Below are 18,339 nucleotides of genomic sequence, written 5' to 3' on the forward strand. Positions count from 1 at the left end.
CTGAGCTTTTCAGAATCCAGTCCTGAAACATCAGTTTGCTATCCTGTAAATATTCCTGAGAAGAATGTTACTCAACAGGGCCATGGATTGTTAATACTTCTTCTGGTAAGTTTTTGAGTTCACAAGTGATACCAGGGAAATAGTAATTACATACTAGCAACTACATGCATTTGCTTCAGAAAAGAGAAATTCCTTCACCTGTTTTGTATGGAAAATAAAAAGAAAAACAGGAGTGTCCACAATGAGTCACAACAAACTTTCAGAAATACACTTTTACTTAATGTAAAATGTATTAAAATTTACTTTTGCCTTTTTTTTTCAAATCTATGTGTCCAGGATAAAGACTTCTTGATTTAGAAGTCCACGAAAAAGACTCCTGTAACCTTTTCACTGAACTGAGTGTGAATCAACCATACATATAAGAACATTCAGGCATTAGGGCATCAGGTGCAATCACAGTCACTTTGTGAAATTATAACACTCAGAACACTCAAAACCAAAATATAGGCACTAGCCACCTCCTCGTAAACTCTGAATTATCATGTGTGGTTAAAGTGCATTCTACCAGGAATGGAGAAATACTATACTAAGAAAGGTATGTATCTATTCTCAAAAGAGATGGGACCAGCTGGAGAGATGCAAAATAAATCTTTCCATGAAGTATGCAAAATAAGACAGGGTAGCAGCTGCTGAGGCATTAGAAGAGGCACCTGGCTGCTAGGGAGGTGGTGCTCTCAGAGCAAACAGCAGCTAGACTAGAAGAATTATTACCTAGTTCACCATATGGTACTGAGCCATTTTTCTGCCACACAATTAAGTATGGTGTTACAAAAATAATGCTTTTTCTCCATTAACCGGAAACCAGGTAAGCAGAGATATGAAAGAAAAGCACAGTGGGAAAGTGACAGTAAGGAAAACACTGTGAAGACAAAGGACTGAACTCTGAGATTTAATATTCCTTGCCCAAAACAGTGGGAAGAAAGAGTTCCTTTGATGTCTCTGAATAAACAGCTCTGAAGCAACTGAAGCTTCACCTCAAACTTTAGAATGAATTAGATCAAGTGAAGCAAATCACTGAAAGCTCTATCAGAGGCAAAAAAAGGAGTTGAATGAAGACCTTTTAACATATATTTCTATTCAATTCCAGTTTTGTGACAAGGCAACAAAAATCTGAAGGTATGCCTACTGACTACAAGAATTACACAACTAGGGAATAAAATCAAATGTCTCAGCAAAAAAATTCTATGTGCTCAACTTATTTTTGATCACCGCCTTGAAACAACACACCAACTTTGAAAATACAGGGGCATATTAAATATTTAAGCACCAAAGTCCTTGTATGTCTACAACTGTTCAAAGGATATAGCCCTTCAGTGGTTTCACATGGAGGTGAGACTGACTCTTTGGAAGGCTGAGTTAGTTACCTTAAAATACAGAAAAACTAATAGAGACCGTGGCAGAGTTTTATTTCAAAATGCACTTCAAGATCAAAAGGTAGCAACTTGAGAGTTCATGTTCTATTTATTTAAGTACTTGACAAAACTATTCACTATCAGCAGCTTTCTAAGTATTATTCAAATAGGCAGTCACAGATGAACTCATGATTTTATTCTGTACACATTCACAACAGAGCCAAACATTTAAAGTTATAAAATAACAACCATAACTAGTGCAAACAGAGAGGTCATAAAGGAGTATCTAAAGGAATACAAAACTATAACAAAGTTACTATGTTTTTATTAATTTGCTATAATATCAAAAACTTTTATCAAAAGTGATGCTTAGCTAGACTTCTGTATATGCACTTCCTAGAAAAGCCTTAGAACATAAAATGTCATCCAAAACTTTGTTTGGATTTCTCCTTTATTAGTTTGCAATTACTTGACACAAATTATTCATAGAGATTTTTAATAAAAATGATTCTGAAAAACTAAATGCAAATACACTATTAGTTAAATTTATTTTCATACATGGTTATTAATAAATTATTTTTTTTCCACATATGTACAGTAGAAATACAGTTTAACATTCTTTTCTCTATTGTAACAGAAGAAAAAGAAATAACATGTGAAATAAAATCCATATCATAATAGCACATTTTACAAATAGAAATATGTCAGGGCTTTTAGACATTATAGTCAAGATTTTTTTTTTAATTCTGAAGTACACAGGTATAACACACTCCTTTCTATTGTTCTGAGCTTTTCCTATTGCCAAAGCCCTCTTTTTACTGGAATTAACAGCAGCCCTTTATAAAGCATGCAGTGGAAAACCCCTGCAAAGACTAAACTTTCCTTTTGAATGTTCCCCCATTTCCAGACTCGCATTAAAAAGGTATTAATGTACAATTAATAATGGCTCAAAGAAATCCCAAAACAAAGATACAGAACACTATGGAGAGCTATCTATTTCCGATGTTAACTTACCCCATTCAAGCTGCCCAAATCCTTCACCAAGTGTTCATCTGTAGAGGCATCATAGTTGAGTACAGCATGTTGCTTGTCCACACTCCGTGACTAAAATATATTAAAGCAAATAAAAGAAGGTATTTGAAAACCACATGAGGTGGCTATGGCTATTTCTTAGAGCAGTGGGATTGTTCTCTTTCTACATAGCACATTTATTCAAATTATATTAAAAAGACAGTCCCACATACTAAAAGGATAATATTTAACCCAACTCCAGGTACCCATAGCAGAATCCTAAATAAATTCAAAATAATAATTTTCTTAATGTTTCCCTAAATATGACCAGTCAGATCCAGATATACCTCATCCAAAGGTTTTATTTTTTTTTCAGTCTAGGATCACTGATATTTAACCTAATATTATCATCTGCACTTTATTTCTTACACTCTCTCTCACCGCTTAATTACATGCATCTTTCAAGACACGACTATGATTCCGGGGTGTTGCTGTTCTCTCCCAAACTCCATTTCCTGTCACACATCTGAGATAATTACTGTAGTATACAAGCATTCCAAGTGTTTCTCCTTGATCTCAATTTCCTGAACCAATTAGCTAAAGTCTCTTCACTAAATGTTTGAGCAGCTCCTGAATTACTATTCCCATCAGTTCTGACTTTCTCAGTCCTCCCTTAAGCACCTCAGTATCCATCTATTTTTCTCATTAATTCTTTATTTCACATACAAACATCACCACACAGATGAGGAACAAGCCTGGCTACTATTTCATCCAAGAACAGCAGCTCCCTAACACCCAAGTCCCTCTTTCAGCACTCACTCCTTGCCAAATGTTTGCAGCCTGAGGTGCTGATGGCAAGCAGGGAGGTGGGGCTGGATGTGTCTCCTTCATGCATGCACATGGTCAGCAGCTGCACACCTTCAAGAGCTCCCAAGAGAATGGAGACCACAGCTCATCCTCTCCATCAGCCCAACTTGATCTTATGTTTGCTCTTCATTCTGCTAGTGCACTGTCACAAAATGACTGCACAGCAGCAAACTCCTTCCACCAGCACAGCTCCTGATTTCAGATTTCATCTTCTATCCTTGCTACTCAACTCATTTTTCAGGACTGTATTGCACAGTATGATACATTTCTGTCTGAGACTTCCATGACTTCTGTGTACCAGCATTTGTGGTCTGTCAGCTCTAGGACAGACTTGCCTTACCAAGTGCACTGGCCAGTGCAAGGCATCAGAACACACAACCACTACTCCTAAGGAAATGTTTTCTCTTATTGTAATCCCATAGTTATCACCTCACTCCTCTTCCATTTCCTGAGACTTGCTACTATTATTTTCCTTATTTTCAATTTACTTTCTCATTCTTCCTGTCCATTTAATCTTATGACCACTTTGCTTTCCCCCCAAAGAAGTGAGATCATTGTTCTCCTGCTTATACTTAATATTTTATATTTAGACCTTTTATTTTGCTCCACATTTTTGAGGGATATAATGGGAGGGGGCAGGGTATCAAAGTGCAGAATAAGGAAGAGACAGACAAATGAACAAGCTGCCTGCCAATATAAGCTGCACTAATATACTACATCAGTTAAGTGCTTTTAATGGCAGATGAAGACACAGCAACATGGTTCATTTTCTACTAACTTAGTAACCTTTCAAGTGAAAACAATCTCAATACAATGAAATTCACTGATGTGCATGTTCTGCTGAGCCTACAGTATCAAGCACACATTACATTTTTCCACACTCAAGTGGAACCACTGCACCAAGAATTACCCTATTTTTTCACCTAAGGTATTGAAAAAAAATTTTTAACTTCTCTCAATGTTGTTATTCAAATACATACTGTATTACTAAAAATTTATTTAATTATCTTTATGTGTTAAATCCTATTAAAAATAAGTTAAAACAGGAAGAACATGAAAAAATCCTCAAAGCATCATGATACTGTGTCACATCTGAAATGCTAAGAATGATTACTCAAGTCTGTGGTTTTTACAGAAACACTTGAAATTCCACAGAACTTCACAGTTCTCCTCAGGTTCAAATTACTTACATATAATTGGACTTTTTATTCATTTCAGCTGATCTTTGCAGGTGCAAAGACAGTGCAAGTCTTTTGAATGCCTTTTTTCCTTTGGCTTTGTTATTGCAGCCTTCCATTCAAATTTAAGGGCTTTTAAAATTCCTTTTTGTAAGACTGTGGTGCCCTGGCTGGCAGTAAATGCCACCCAGCTGCTCACTCCCTCTCTGCTGCCCCAGCGGGATGTGGGACAGAACAGGAAGAGCAAAAGGAAAGAACTCATGGGTCAAGTTTCAGCAGCAAAGGGGAAGAAGGAAGAAGAAGTAAAACAAATCAAGTGATGAGAAGGCAATCACTTCCCACCTAACACAAGCAGCACAGTGCCCAGACAGTCTTTGAGTAGTGGGTATCTTCCCCAAAGCCCCTTCCACTGATTTCACTGCCAAGCACAACACAATATTTGTCACAGAATATCCCTTTGGTCAGTTTGGGTCAGCTGTCCTCGTTTGTGCTCCTTCTCCACATTTTGTGCACTCCCCCAGCCAAGTGTGTGTAGGAGGAGCAGAGTGAGCGAGAATGCCTTGGAACTGCACACACACTGCTCAGCAACAGCCAAAAGAGTGGTGTGCTATCAACAGTGTTCTGCTCACAAATCCAAAACACTACCATAATGGCTTTTATAAAAAAAAAAACCCTACCAACCAGCCAGATCCAGTACAAAGATTTATATATGTCTGCAGAAATAGGAATCACAGAATAACTGCAATAAATGCCATACAAACAAGAAAACTCCATCCTCAGTTAAAACAAATTTCTAACTTGTGTTATTTTACATATATACTCTTCAATTCAATCCAGACTACTAAGAAAATATTCAGAATACAGAAAATAAATGCATTCTTCTTTGCCAACAATTCTGATATTGTGAATAATGTAGATTTCTCTTCTTGGAGATAATTTCTCCAACAATGATCAAAAAGATTTCTAACCATAAGGTGAAAGAAGGGGGAAATGTAGTATTTACCCACAAGCAGGCTGGTGTAATGGAACAGTTAGCTAAACAGGAAGACTTTTTGAACATATTTACAAAAAGAGGCAGATCTGTATTCCCAGATGTGAACTAAACCTTTTAGAACAACAGTGTTTACAGGTAAAGATCTGAGGACTATCAAGCATGAAACAGAGTCAAAATTCTTTTCATTAAGGCCCTTATAATATGTTTTCTGTCAAGCAATTATGAATAAAAGCATTAAATTCTGCTTTCTTTATCATGCATTGTCCACATGCTTTGCAGTAAGAGAACAACCAAGTTGTCAAGAGTGGAGAGGAAGGTCTTGCACAAAGAGCTACACACAGAGAACAAGAACACATTATTAGCTTCTCTCTTGGTGGGTTCCTCCCCCTGCAGCACTATGTGGTGTTACAGTCATGCTGGCATGTAGACCTAACATAGCAGCAGGCTAAAAAGAATATTCTTGAAATCCCCATGCCCCTTGATTTTTTTCACTAACTCTAAAGTAAATGCACAACAAATAATGTTTGTAAAAAAATCAAATCTATTCACAGTATTAATCAAAGAGGCAGCTACCTTTGAAGGTGGAGTTCTGTAACACAAAAGCATAAATGTTTCACTCCAAGGACTGATCTACTATGGATGGCATAGCAGAGAAGAAAGAAGATGCTCTCTTATTTACAGAAAACAGTCCTCTAAAACAAGTTACTTGTAAAATAAAAGCATTTCTGGATTGTAAGCTACTGGGCAGGAACCAGGGGAGTGGGGTTATTTGGTTGCTTTTTTTTCATTGTTGTTTTGGATGTTGGTGGATTTATCTGTGCACTTGTTTGTTTGGGTTTTTTAAATACTTCCCACATAAATTACCAAGACATCATCCTATCTGTTTTTAAAGAGAAATCAAGAGTACTGCCAAGTGCTTTCTAATATCACCAATAAAATATCTCAATGCCTTCTGAGGCTGAGAGCCAAGTGCAATTTACTAGAGATACTACATTCTGAGTAATAAATGTAGAATTACATCTCTAAGCACTTCATTTGCAAGTAAGACTCTAATTTGGCCAATAATGGCTGCATACACAACTTTTGGGAACAAAAACTCCAAAACAAAGTATTTTATTGAATGGTAGGAAGTGTTAAGAATATTAGTTTTAAGTTCAATCTTCCTAAGAGCTCTACACGAAACAATAAAAATTTAAGAAGAAATTCCCAAAATACTACCATCAGTCATTAAAAAAAAAAATTAGAAAAAGGCAGATCAGAGGACTAAAGCTTTGATAGGACAAAGTGCAAGCAATATGGCTACATAACAACACAGCTACACACATCTATGAGCCCCACAGAGTCATCCTCAAAGTTGAGGAAGTTACTGAAGGATCAAGCTATTTTGACTTGTGTATTTTCAATTCTATTTAAATTGAGTCATTCAACTTCCTCAGAGACAGAGAAATACTCTTCTCTACAAATTTCATTTTCCTTTGTACAACACAATCAGGGCATGGGGATAGAATTACATCAAATCATGTGACTAAATTAGATTACAAGCTGCTGAAAAAAGAAGGCTCCTTTTAAAAGCATCCAGCTCTCTTAACATTACCACATTTTATGGAACACAGTCTACTTACTTTACTGGTCATATTGTAAAATTTATTTCATCTTCTATCCTTGCATTCTGCATTTGATTTATAAGAAGAAAATGTGATTCTCTGTACTTAAGCAGTAACTGCACGACTGACGGCAAAAAACTTAAACTATTTGTTTTTCCCTAAGGACACAAAAGATTCTTCAAAACAATTGCTCCCCAACATCTGGGAAATTTCTTTTTCAAAAGGAATGCATGAAGCTGGTGCATTAAGTTCATGATTTGAGCAGCTGCACATGGAAGGCTGAAGCAATTACCTGTAACATCAGCTCACAGTCATCTCTTCCAACAAAAATCATTTCTCGTGGCAGCCTATGTCGGGTGCCGCCACTGCTCACCAAAAACCAGGATGTTAAGCTCATTTTCTGCTTAGCTGATAAATCCTTGGCAAAGCTACGTCATCCTGCAGTGAGAAAGAAAGAAACAGAGAAATTCATTTTAGTTATTTTTAGCTACAGTTTCTGCTCAGCAAACACTGTGAGCAGAATACAAAAAGCCTCTGAAAATACAGCATTCTCAATAGCATGTACTGAATTCAGCAATCACAGGAAGCGAGAGGCTTCAGATTTGCATACTCTCAGGCTCTGCTCCTTGCAATTGGGCAGAATTAACTGGTAACCTCCTGCAAAAGGAGCAAGCAGCTAGCTAATGCCAAAGTTGTATGTCATGCTGTCAGAAAGCTTTTAGCATTTGACCACTGATTATCAAGATAATTGCTACAATAATGCTTCACTATCACAACCAACAAACAGTTCTGTAGCAAACATTGACAAAATACAGCAAGTAACTTGCACGTGTATCATTACATTTTCCTGTGATAAAGAACTACCTCACCTGATTTTAAGCTCAAGTCCTTTGTACAGCACCAGTTCCATTAAAAAAAAAAATTAAATTAATGGAACTTTTGCTTCTTATTTAATCTCAGTTTTTCAGGATAAAACATCTATTGGAAATTTAACAGTGTGCATTTAGTATTGCAAATGAAGCAGAACAAAATTAACAAATTAGAATAGATTATCTGTAAGTATGAAATCCAAAAGAAGCATTGCATTCCTACAAAACTTTACCATTATTTATCAATAAAAGATCCAACATATTCCATAAAACAGAAGAGAAAACCCATAGCTATTTAAAATGTCATAAAAATTGATAAAATCTTGTACAGAAAACTTCTTCACACAATATGATTTACTTGAAACTGGACAAAAATATGGTTAAATTTCTCTTCAGAGCAATTCAACAGTTGAAAAAAGCTTTAAGAGTATTCCAAATCTCTCCTAAAGAAAATGCAAGCCAAAGCAATTATTTCATTCATTCATAACCACACTGTATTCATTGAAAGGGAAACTAAAGAAAATCAAAAGCAAGCAGCCAGCTTTTCTCTCAGTACCAAATAGCTGGCATTTCTCTTCTATTTATATGTCAATTAGTGAATTTCTGCAAGGTTACCAAATGTACTCTAAGCAGACATACCTCTGGAGTGGGCTTGAACACACTCTTGAAAAATACTAAGAATTCAGTGAGGTTCTCAAAATGAGAGCTAAAATGGAAACACTGAATAAAATGACAATACAAGCAGTATGCCATCAGTCAAACTACAATCAAGGAGATACCAGAAATTAGTAAAATATGTAAAGATAACGAAGTTTAAGTCAAAACAGCATGTGACATGACAAAGCAGATTTTTACAAAACACTCAAAAGGTGGTAAAATGTACCAGCAGAGCTGCCAACCCAGATTAAAAAAAAGTAATGCAATTCACATGGAAGAATTTAGAATGACTTGATGTGCTAAAGAGCTACTGAATAATAAAGTAAATATGCATTGCAACAGTATTCTATAGTAATACTTACAATAGAATTATCTTTCCACAGCTGTATCACAACACATTCAAGTGAAATTTATGTCCACTTAATGTTATCTGACTCAACAGAAGTAATACAGCATCTCTAACATATTTTATTCCTATAAACTAAAAAAACTAAAATTAAATCTACAATAAGAACTTGCTGAAACAAAACTTAAAGTGATATAGCTACTAAATACCTGTTTCAACAATTAAAGTGGATTATTCAGCACCTGTGAAGGAAATGAATATTTGCATTTTCAATTTAATCTAGTTTAAAATGATAAGATAAACTGGGTCAATCAAATTACACTTCTCAGTTCCCTTTAAGAGAGGAAAAGGAAGTATCACAAACAGCCAACCTACATTCCAGCTTTTAACAAGTAAATTAACTGGATGTTTGACAGCAAGCATGCTGTTCAGTATCAGAGCTCCTCATTCTGTTTATATTTTACTACCTTCTAAAATATCCCATCTGTTTATCCTAATTACATTTGCACCATTTGGCCTTCCTGCTCTAATTTGAAATTCATACGAAAGTCTCAAGATTATATAGAAAAAATTTGAAATTTGGAAAAATTTTTAAGTAAAAACTATGTTGTAGTTTACACAGGTAGATTGACTGTAAAAGAGGAAAACTATTTTTATTTATAAAACAGACAAGTAGGTCAGCAACTAGAGCTAGGGAAAAATAAACCAACACTCCAAACTTCCTAAAAATTATAAAGCCTGACAACAAACAGATTAAATTAAGCTATGTGAAATTATTTTTAAAAAATGCATTATACAAAGCAATCACTGACACACAGCTTGGCAGCACATTTGTAGTTAAAAGTCCATCAGCAGTTCTATCGAACTTAATAATGTTGTTCTTTTGAAACAGTTGCTGTCTCAACTGCAAGAAACCATCAACCTAGATACATATTTTATTTCAAAGTATTCTTTAGAATAAACCAATGCCTTTGATCAGAGCTATGCTGCAATCTGCAAAGCACAACTGCCTGAAAAGAGGATCCAGTAGCAACAGTTGCTTAATATCAGAACAAAAAAAGTGCATCAAAAATTTGATATGGAACTGCACACTTATCAGTCCTATAGACAATATGTGGACAGTTACATTGCATCCCAAAAAGTTCATGAAAGATTGCAATGTTTTGAATAAACTGCTGTCTCAAGTACTCTGGCTGCAGTGTTCTGAACAATACAAGAATGAAAGACACTTCACTGCCTTTTCTACAGAAAACTAAATTACAGTATGACAGATGCAAAATCGTCACAAGAAGTGTCTCTTTACAGAGTGTAAATTTAGGTCATGATAACTCCTGCAATGAAATGTTATGGTTACACAGGGTTCAGAAAGCAATTCTTTTCTTTCATGAATGCTTATTAGCAATCCTGTTACATGCACTGACACCACTTACAGCTCAGGAAGTGCATGCACTGTGCATTTTTAGGGGCTGGGAAGATGCTCTAGTCAGGTTTCACAGTCCTACCCAAAAACCTCTCTTCCTTACCTAGCCTTTCTTTATGCATGTCAGGATATTGTCCCAGATGGACCTGTCCTACTCCAGTACAGACTACACTTTTCAGATGCAGTATTTACAAAAAATACCCTAGAAAATACACTTTTTTTCTACCCTAGAAAAAAAGAATTTAAAATGTTTTATTGAAGCATTTGGTTTTATTAGTATTTCCTAAAATGACAGTATTGTGTTGTAGTCTTTAACCAAACTAGCAAACATTTCCTCAAGACTTGATCATTCAAAGCCTCATTCCTGATGCCTGAAAGTCAGTAGCTGAGACATCTATGGCAGCTGCAAAATATTTCCTTGTCTGCAGAAGAAACGGCATTTTATGGTGCAGGACTACAACTTTGAAAAGGCAGTAACCAGCACGTAGGAATGAACATGTGAGTAACAAGCCATTTGAAACAGATGATGCAGCAACAGAGAAATTGGCTGCATCATCCCTGTAAATATACTTCACTCCTAAGAACTAAGATACTGCAGCCAAAAGATGGGTGTAACCAATGTCTGTTTAGACATTGCCAAGATTAGTTTTGATACACCCAAGATTAGCTTTGATACACTCACATTATTGCAAATAAAAAACCCTAATGATTTCAAATTTGAGCATTTTACAGCCCATGTTTTTGTACTTGCCTGTAACCGAAAACAGCTCAAACTAAAGTTAGTGAACACTGAGACAACAATCCTACAGAGAAAAAAAAGCTACATTTAAAATTTAAATGAAACCTAATATATGTCTGAAATTCCAACTTTTAAGCAGTGTAGTCCTCTACATTAAGACTGAAAATAGTGTAATTTTAATGGCATACAATTATCCTATTACTGTACAACAAATTCCACTTATGAATATTTTAAAACAACATTTTAAAAAGCCATGCACCAAGCTGAGACACAGTACTGACAGAGTCATAAGCCCTTTGCTGCCCACTATTTGCCCTTATAAGTTCCTGTTTCCAGCTGCTAAAGTATTTGTTAGAATTAAGTTTACCTTCTCAGCTGTCTTAATTAAGTATTTGCTAAAACTGAGTTTATCTTTACAACTGCCTAGGAAATTCAGGCAAATTTCTGAAGAAATGACTGAAATATTTCTAAAACAATGTTAGAGTAGAATATTCTATGTCAATTTAAGAAAATATTAGCTGTAACTCATCTATGTAAATTGGCATTGAAATGTGGCAGAAGGCCTGAGTATCAGGTTGTACCTTATTGCTCTCGTACAGATCCATCCAAATAGACAAAGACAAGCAAGAGGCTTTTGAAAACCTTCCTCGTGTATATTCCTTCAACAAGGAGAGAGATAAATTCTCTCAACACATCTGTCTACACAGAGGTAGTTAAATAACAATAAATTTGTGGAGCATGCTGTTTTAGTATTACAGTGCCAGTTAGAACAAAAATAAGGCACCTTTTCCCCAGTACTTTCAACTCATCCTGTGTTGAAACAAACACGAGGGGTAGAGACACAGGTGAGAACCACACAAGGACAAGACACTTGAACCAGACCTAGACAGATTTTGGAATTCGGACTTAAGAAAGGCAAATGTCAGAAATAGGCCATGACAAGGGACAAATCAGAAATGAGAGCAGTGATGGAGCCAGTAATGGCTGGAGAAGACCTGAAGTTCAGGCTGGTAACCAAATCAGAAAGAAATGCAGTCAGCAAACAACACTCACTGGAAAAGTACCTCCCATGTCTCCTTTATTGACTATTCAATGTAATAAAAAAGACCAGTGCCAGCAGTTCTAATTTTGACTGAAATTGAGAAGTGTATGCCAAAGAAATAAAACGCCTCACTGAAGGTAACTTCAACCCTGAGAAGATTATTGCACCCATATAATCAATATTCAAAAGTAATCTATAAAGATAATTGATTCAAACCTAGGAAGCTCCAAGTGGTAAACAGCACAGTAGTATTGTCTACTGTGCCAAAGCCTCTGAAGTGGGGTAGTGTGACACACCAAGTGTTCCATGGGCGATCATAATTAACCTACTTACATACATGCATTAGAAAACAACCTTTAACTACATCACAGCACATTTTAATCAGGACTCTGCCGTACTCAGGTTAAAACAAAGAGCTTAACAGTCAGTTAATCAGTGTTCTTTTTCCTCCCCTCATCATTTGATTAGCCTGTGCCTTATTTACTGCACATCACTAAAAACCCTTCCTGAATTATTAACTTCCTCCTGACTTCATCTGCCATGCTCAACACCACCACATGAGAAATTCATTAACACTTACGGTAAAACTTGCACAAGTAGTTGTAGAGAGGATTTCATGTAAATGGGGAACTGTAGAGAGCTTTTTTTAACACTGAAATATCTTAGTCTTGAATATTTAAGTTCCAAATCCATCAGCAATTCATTTTAAAGTACCTAGTTTCACACAATATACTGGTATTCAAATAGTTTCATTTATTTCTGTTAGATCTCTGAATGCCTAATTCTTTAGCAAAGTAAGCCTAAAGCCACACATAGAATGGCTAGAAAATTAAGACCACTTTTCCGGAGGAAAAGGAAGGGCTCATCTGCCATCAAAGAACTATAAAAACAAGAAAATAAGTCATGAAATTCATGAAACTATCCTTGGTGCTTTCACAATCCCCTGCTGCCTTCACTGCTCAAGTTGCTGGCATCCCAGAAAGGGAGAGAGGGCTGCACAGACAACAGCCTCCTGACTGAAACTATTCTCACCAGTTCCTAGGGCCAGGACACCAAGGGGTTTTGTTAGCAAAGAGGGTATCTTATGCAGGAAAAAACTCAACATAAAACCAAACCCCAAAAAAAAAAAAAAAAAAAAGGAAAGTTGCAGGACTGAAGAACCTGCTGTTAAGAGCTGGAATTCAATCTACAGTAGCCTATGTCATGCCACGGTTGTGTGTAATGTTGCTCCTCAAAACCTTTAAATAAATAAATACCCATCTAAATTTAAATGGCTTAGGCTAATGATCTATAAAAATATTTTTTCTAGTATTTATGACCTTTTGTGCACTCAAGCATAATTCACAAATGTTAGCCATAAAGGTTAATCAAAATATTCCTTTAAAAGGCTGTTAAAATAAAAGGCAAAGGAAGCACAAATTAGGTAATTTATGATTTAAACCATTGAAATTTTTCATCAAAATGAGAATATGAGCTCACATACTTAGGAAAAATGATCTAAAATTCCTAGGTTTTCAGAAACTGAACAAACTAGTATTATTATTTTCAAATTTTCCACTGACTGGAACACATCCTGAACACATCCCTTTAGAAACATTCAAATGCTACATACAGCTCTGAACATAAAGGTGTTGCCAATCTCACTGATATAAAGAAATATTGATATTAGTTATAAAGTTCATTAAAATTTTATTAAATTACTGGACAAGAGTGGAACTGGATTGAAAGCACACAAATAGGTAAGTAAAGTGGAAGAAAACAGGTAACTCAAGTGAAAGAAAAGGGACTTACCCGTTCTATTTAACTTCCCTGCTCAAATGGGGAACAGGACTGTGCTTAGGATAACTGCCCTTATCAATAAACCAAAACATCTCATAAAAAGATGTTGTCTTCTCTCCTAAAACTACTAAGATGCAACTGGCAGGGCTTGGAATGATACCCTTGAGTATTCCGCTTCTCTAGTATTTCACCTGTTCCACCTTGGATCAAATATCTGAATTTGTCCACAATTTCTTGAAAAACAGATGAAAAAATCATACTGAAACCTTACACTATGTCAAAAAGATGTCATTTCCAGTATGGACTGAAAGATGTAGCCACGACAAAATTTTACAGCACAAAAGAAATACTGAGAGCAAAGAAACCTTCTTAACCCCTACTCTGCAATACATTCTTTTATACCTTCTTCGCCCTCCATGCTTTCAGTCTTGTGGTTGATGTTCTTCCACAGAGAGATGGAGGAGGAAAGAAGGCAAAAGAAAAATATGTAAATCTCCTTGAATCTTATGTCTGAAAAATCTCCTGAACTTTTGTTTATAGACAGAGAACATCTGCTACATCCACTATTATAAAAAAAGGTTTTTCTAAAAGCTATTTTAAACTTAACAAGGAAAAAAAAAATAGACATAACTAACATATGAAAAAAAAAAGGCAAGAATCAGGACATCAAGTTCAGTCATGCCCTTTACTTCTTTAATTAGTACAATCCTACACAGGTAGATATGAACATTACCTATACTGCCTACCATGAAAGACTAAAGCAAGAGCAACAGGAGGAGACAACCTGAATCTAGCACAGATAGGCCACAGACTCCTCAGCAGCATTTGAGGGAAGAAACTTCCTCATATTTTAATTCCAAAAAAAAGGCCTTCCAGCTGTGTATATCACTAAGCATAAAGAGAAATTTTCCTGCTTCATTCAAGGAGTTTGAGATCTCTACAGAAGGGACTCACATACTCTTCCTGCCCTACAGGTCACCCCATGCATCTGATGGAAAAAGGACAAGAAAGCAGCTCAGGAGGCTGTTGCCCTTTGGCAGGCAGCAAATCTGTGCTGTAACATTGCTGCAGCTCTGGAACTGCACAAGCGTCCTCTCCTCTGCTCTGGGTCAGAATTAGATCCATGTCTATTTTACCACTGTGACACACAGGAATGGTTGTCAGAACAACAACTGAAATAGACTTCTTTTTCTGCCAACAGTGCAGCTGCAGCCAGAGTTGCTTTGGGGTTTTGATTTTGAGGGACAATGACTTAAAGATCTTATCCTATTCTCTTTCTTATATAATAATGACAAAAAAAAAAAAAAAGAATCCTAAGATCATGCCCTTTGCTATTACACAAGATGGCTATGAGCCATTTGAGTGTCACAGAATGCAAAAAGACCTAGTCCAGTAACAATTACCTGCTGCTATTATTTCATGTGGGTACCAGTGATACAGCCAGGAGCAACGAGAGGAGTACCAAGGATTACAGAGCAGTGATAAAGCACTCTGGAACACAGGCAGTTTTCACATCAACCTTCCCAGTTAAAGGGAAGGGTTGGAAAGGGCCAATTGAATCTGGAGAATCAATAAATGGTTACAGGACTGTGCCACATACGGAGGTTTGGCTTCTTAGACCAGGGGGCTGACTTCGAAAAACCTGGTCTGCTGGGGCAGTGCTGGGGTTCATCTATGAGAGAAAGGGAAGAGTAGCCTTGTACACAGGTTTGCCAAGCTTGTCAAGAGGCCCTTGAACTACAGTTGCCAGGAAGGCATCAGAGAAACGTGGTAGGGTGGCTTCTGTGACTGGAGTGCTAGAATGGAAAGATAGAGGGTCTCTAGGAATGATAGACAAGGCAAAAAGGAAGGGATATCACCCTCCATATCAGTAACCAGCATGGAGCTCCATCTGGGGATGGATGAGGAGCTGACCAAGAGCTTATGGATGAGAATTAAAAGGAGGGCAGGAACAGGTGTCATTATAGTGGATGCAACCTGTAAGACTGAGCAGATAAGGTGCCCTTGATGGACAGACAGGAATGTTCTCACATTCACAATCCAGGTCGTCAACGAGGATTTCAACCATCCCAGTGTCTGTTGGAGGCATAACACGGGTAGGGTTCCTGGAACGCACTGATCACAACTTCATTCTGCAAGTGCCAGAGGAGCCAACAAAGAGGGGCTGGTGCACCTTGTTCTCACCAACAAGGAGAGGCTGGTGGGGAATATGAAGCTCAAGGACAGCCTTGGCTCCATAGAAGAGTTTAAGATCCTTAGGGCAGCAAAGAGGATGGACAGAAAGCTCACTGCCCTAAGGACTTCAGGAAAGCAGATTTTGGCCTCTTCAGGGATCTTCAGTCTCTTTCTTAGAGTAGGATATAGACCTGAAAAGAAGAGAGGTTCAAGAAAGCTCTTCAATATTCAAGGATCACATCTTCCAAATTCAGAAGAGATGCATCCCAACAGAGAGGAAGTTGGGCAGATTTGCCAGGAGACCTGCATAGATGAAAAGCAGCTTCTGGACAAACTCAAACTCACTCAGAAAAGAAGCCCACAGAGGACTGAAGCAAAGATAAGGAGCTTGGCAGAAATACCATATGAACAGCCACGGATCAGGCAAGGAAAGCTAGTGCCCTAATGGAACAATCTGGCCAGTGATGCCAAGCACAACAAGAAAAATTTCTTTGGATATGTCAAAAAAGATGAAATACTAGAGAGAATGTGAGGCCTCTCCAAAAAGAAAAGAGTGACCTAGCTACCTGGGATATGGAGAAGGCTGAGGCACTCAACCACTTTTTTGCCCTGCTCTTCTCCAGTAAAAGCTCCAGTCACCCTACCCATGCACAAAAGACAAAGGCAGGGACTGGGAGAATGAGAAACCATCCACTGTATGAGATGAGGGTCAAGACCACCTAAAGAACCTGAAAGTGCACAAGTCAATTGAATCTGATGAGAGACATGCAAGTCCAGAGGGAACTGGCAGGTGAAGTGGCTAAGTCACTACCCCCCCAAAAAGAAAAATAAATTATGAAGCTGTTAAGGGGGAAAAGAAACAACATATCACAATCCCTAGCAGAAGCTAAGAGATCAAATGGCATTAGGAACAGCAGACTGAAATGAAGTCCTACACCAATTCGACAAAAAAATAAAATACTGGGTTATCTTTACAGAGAATACTGGTAAACAAGCAAATCCCTAGCCTGATTAGAAAACTTTACTTAGGACTGGTATTGTACATGAATACAGTCTTACACAACAATCACAAGCCTTTTTATACATATATTGTTCTTATAGTAATGAGAAGTACTTGAAGATTGAATTTTTCCTTTTAATTATCCTATCTAAACACTAAAACTTACTCTCTTATTGGCCACTAGGATTAATATGTTAAGAATTATCCTGTTTTATTCTTTGATACCAGACAATAATGAAATTTTGCAATTATTACAGAAACAGCTAATTTTGCGTTCCTAATCTTTACAGTCATTAACAAAAAATCATTTATTGTGAATGTACTTCTCTGCAGCCTCCCCACATTGAACAGCAATACTTTCCAAATGCTGCTGTCAATAAACAGCTAAAATAAATGCTAATAACTGCTTATAAGAGTAGTTTAATTTATGTTCAAACAATCGAGTGTTCATTTTTGTCCATCACTCTCCTTCAGATTAAGGAATTTCATAAAAGAAATTATTTTTTAAATTCCCTATTTCACATGGTCAAAACAGGTCATCTCTGGAGAGATTAGCATACCAAGTATGCTAATAAAACAGTACATCTGATAAGTAGCCTTTAGAAACTATTGTGGCAAGCCAGCCAAAGAAATAATAACCAAATCATCTTTGAGAAAAAGCTCCCTGTGATGAAAGCTACAGAAATCCTTCCTTTCCCTCTATTCCACATCACACTACACTATTGCGAAGATTACCAAATAGGAAAATAAATAAATAAACAAACACAAATCAGGCATGGCACTCAGGCAGAATGCAATCTTAAAAGAAGCAGTCAAGTCCTCCACTTCCACTTCCTATTCAGAGTGCCTTCAAGTGATTCTGTAGGCTGTGTGTGATGAGGTGGTTTTATTTGCACTGGCCAAGTACTGACCACAGCCCTGAGCACCACTGAAAAAAACAAATAGCATCTTGCAAATAAAACTGGACCTCTTAACCTCCCAAGGGTGGTGATTTCACTTTCCCCAAAATTGTGAAATATATGGGGTTTAGCTTGTGACTCAAGATACTTAGTAAGATTAAATTACATTCAAGGCAATGCAACATTTTTTTCTTCCTTCATACTAGGAATTATTTATTTTGAGCATAAAGATAAGTTTAATTTCCAAAGAAAAGCATGTATTGAAGTAGTTTTAATATCTACCTTTCCCCTTTCAATTCCCATTTATATCTTGACACAACGCATGAGTACACAGAACTTGAAAGTGG

At 36.8% G+C, this 18,339-nt stretch overlaps 1 protein-coding gene across 7 annotated transcripts in view; it reads right to left on the reverse strand.

The window, feature by feature from the left end:
* The window catches only part of CEP170 (centrosomal protein 170), a 94,454-nt gene that overhangs the window by 62,857 nt on the left and 13,258 nt on the right, over positions 1-18,339 (reverse strand). For all 7 annotated transcript variants that reach the window (XM_074537257.1, XM_074537256.1, XM_074537255.1 and 4 more), the window contains exons 2-3: positions 7,359-7,504; positions 2,427-2,516 (exon numbers count right to left, since the gene is read on the reverse strand). In XM_074537257.1, the coding sequence (XP_074393358.1) occupies positions 2,427-2,516; positions 7,359-7,463 (195 nt within the window). In that variant the 5' untranslated portion in view covers positions 7,464-7,504. The remainder of the gene's footprint in view (positions 1-2,426; positions 2,517-7,358; positions 7,505-18,339) is intronic.

The sequence above is a fragment of the Zonotrichia albicollis genome, chromosome 3 (assembly GCF_047830755.1).
Source record: "Zonotrichia albicollis isolate bZonAlb1 chromosome 3, bZonAlb1.hap1, whole genome shotgun sequence".
NCBI lineage: Eukaryota > Metazoa > Chordata > Aves > Passeriformes > Passerellidae > Zonotrichia > Zonotrichia albicollis.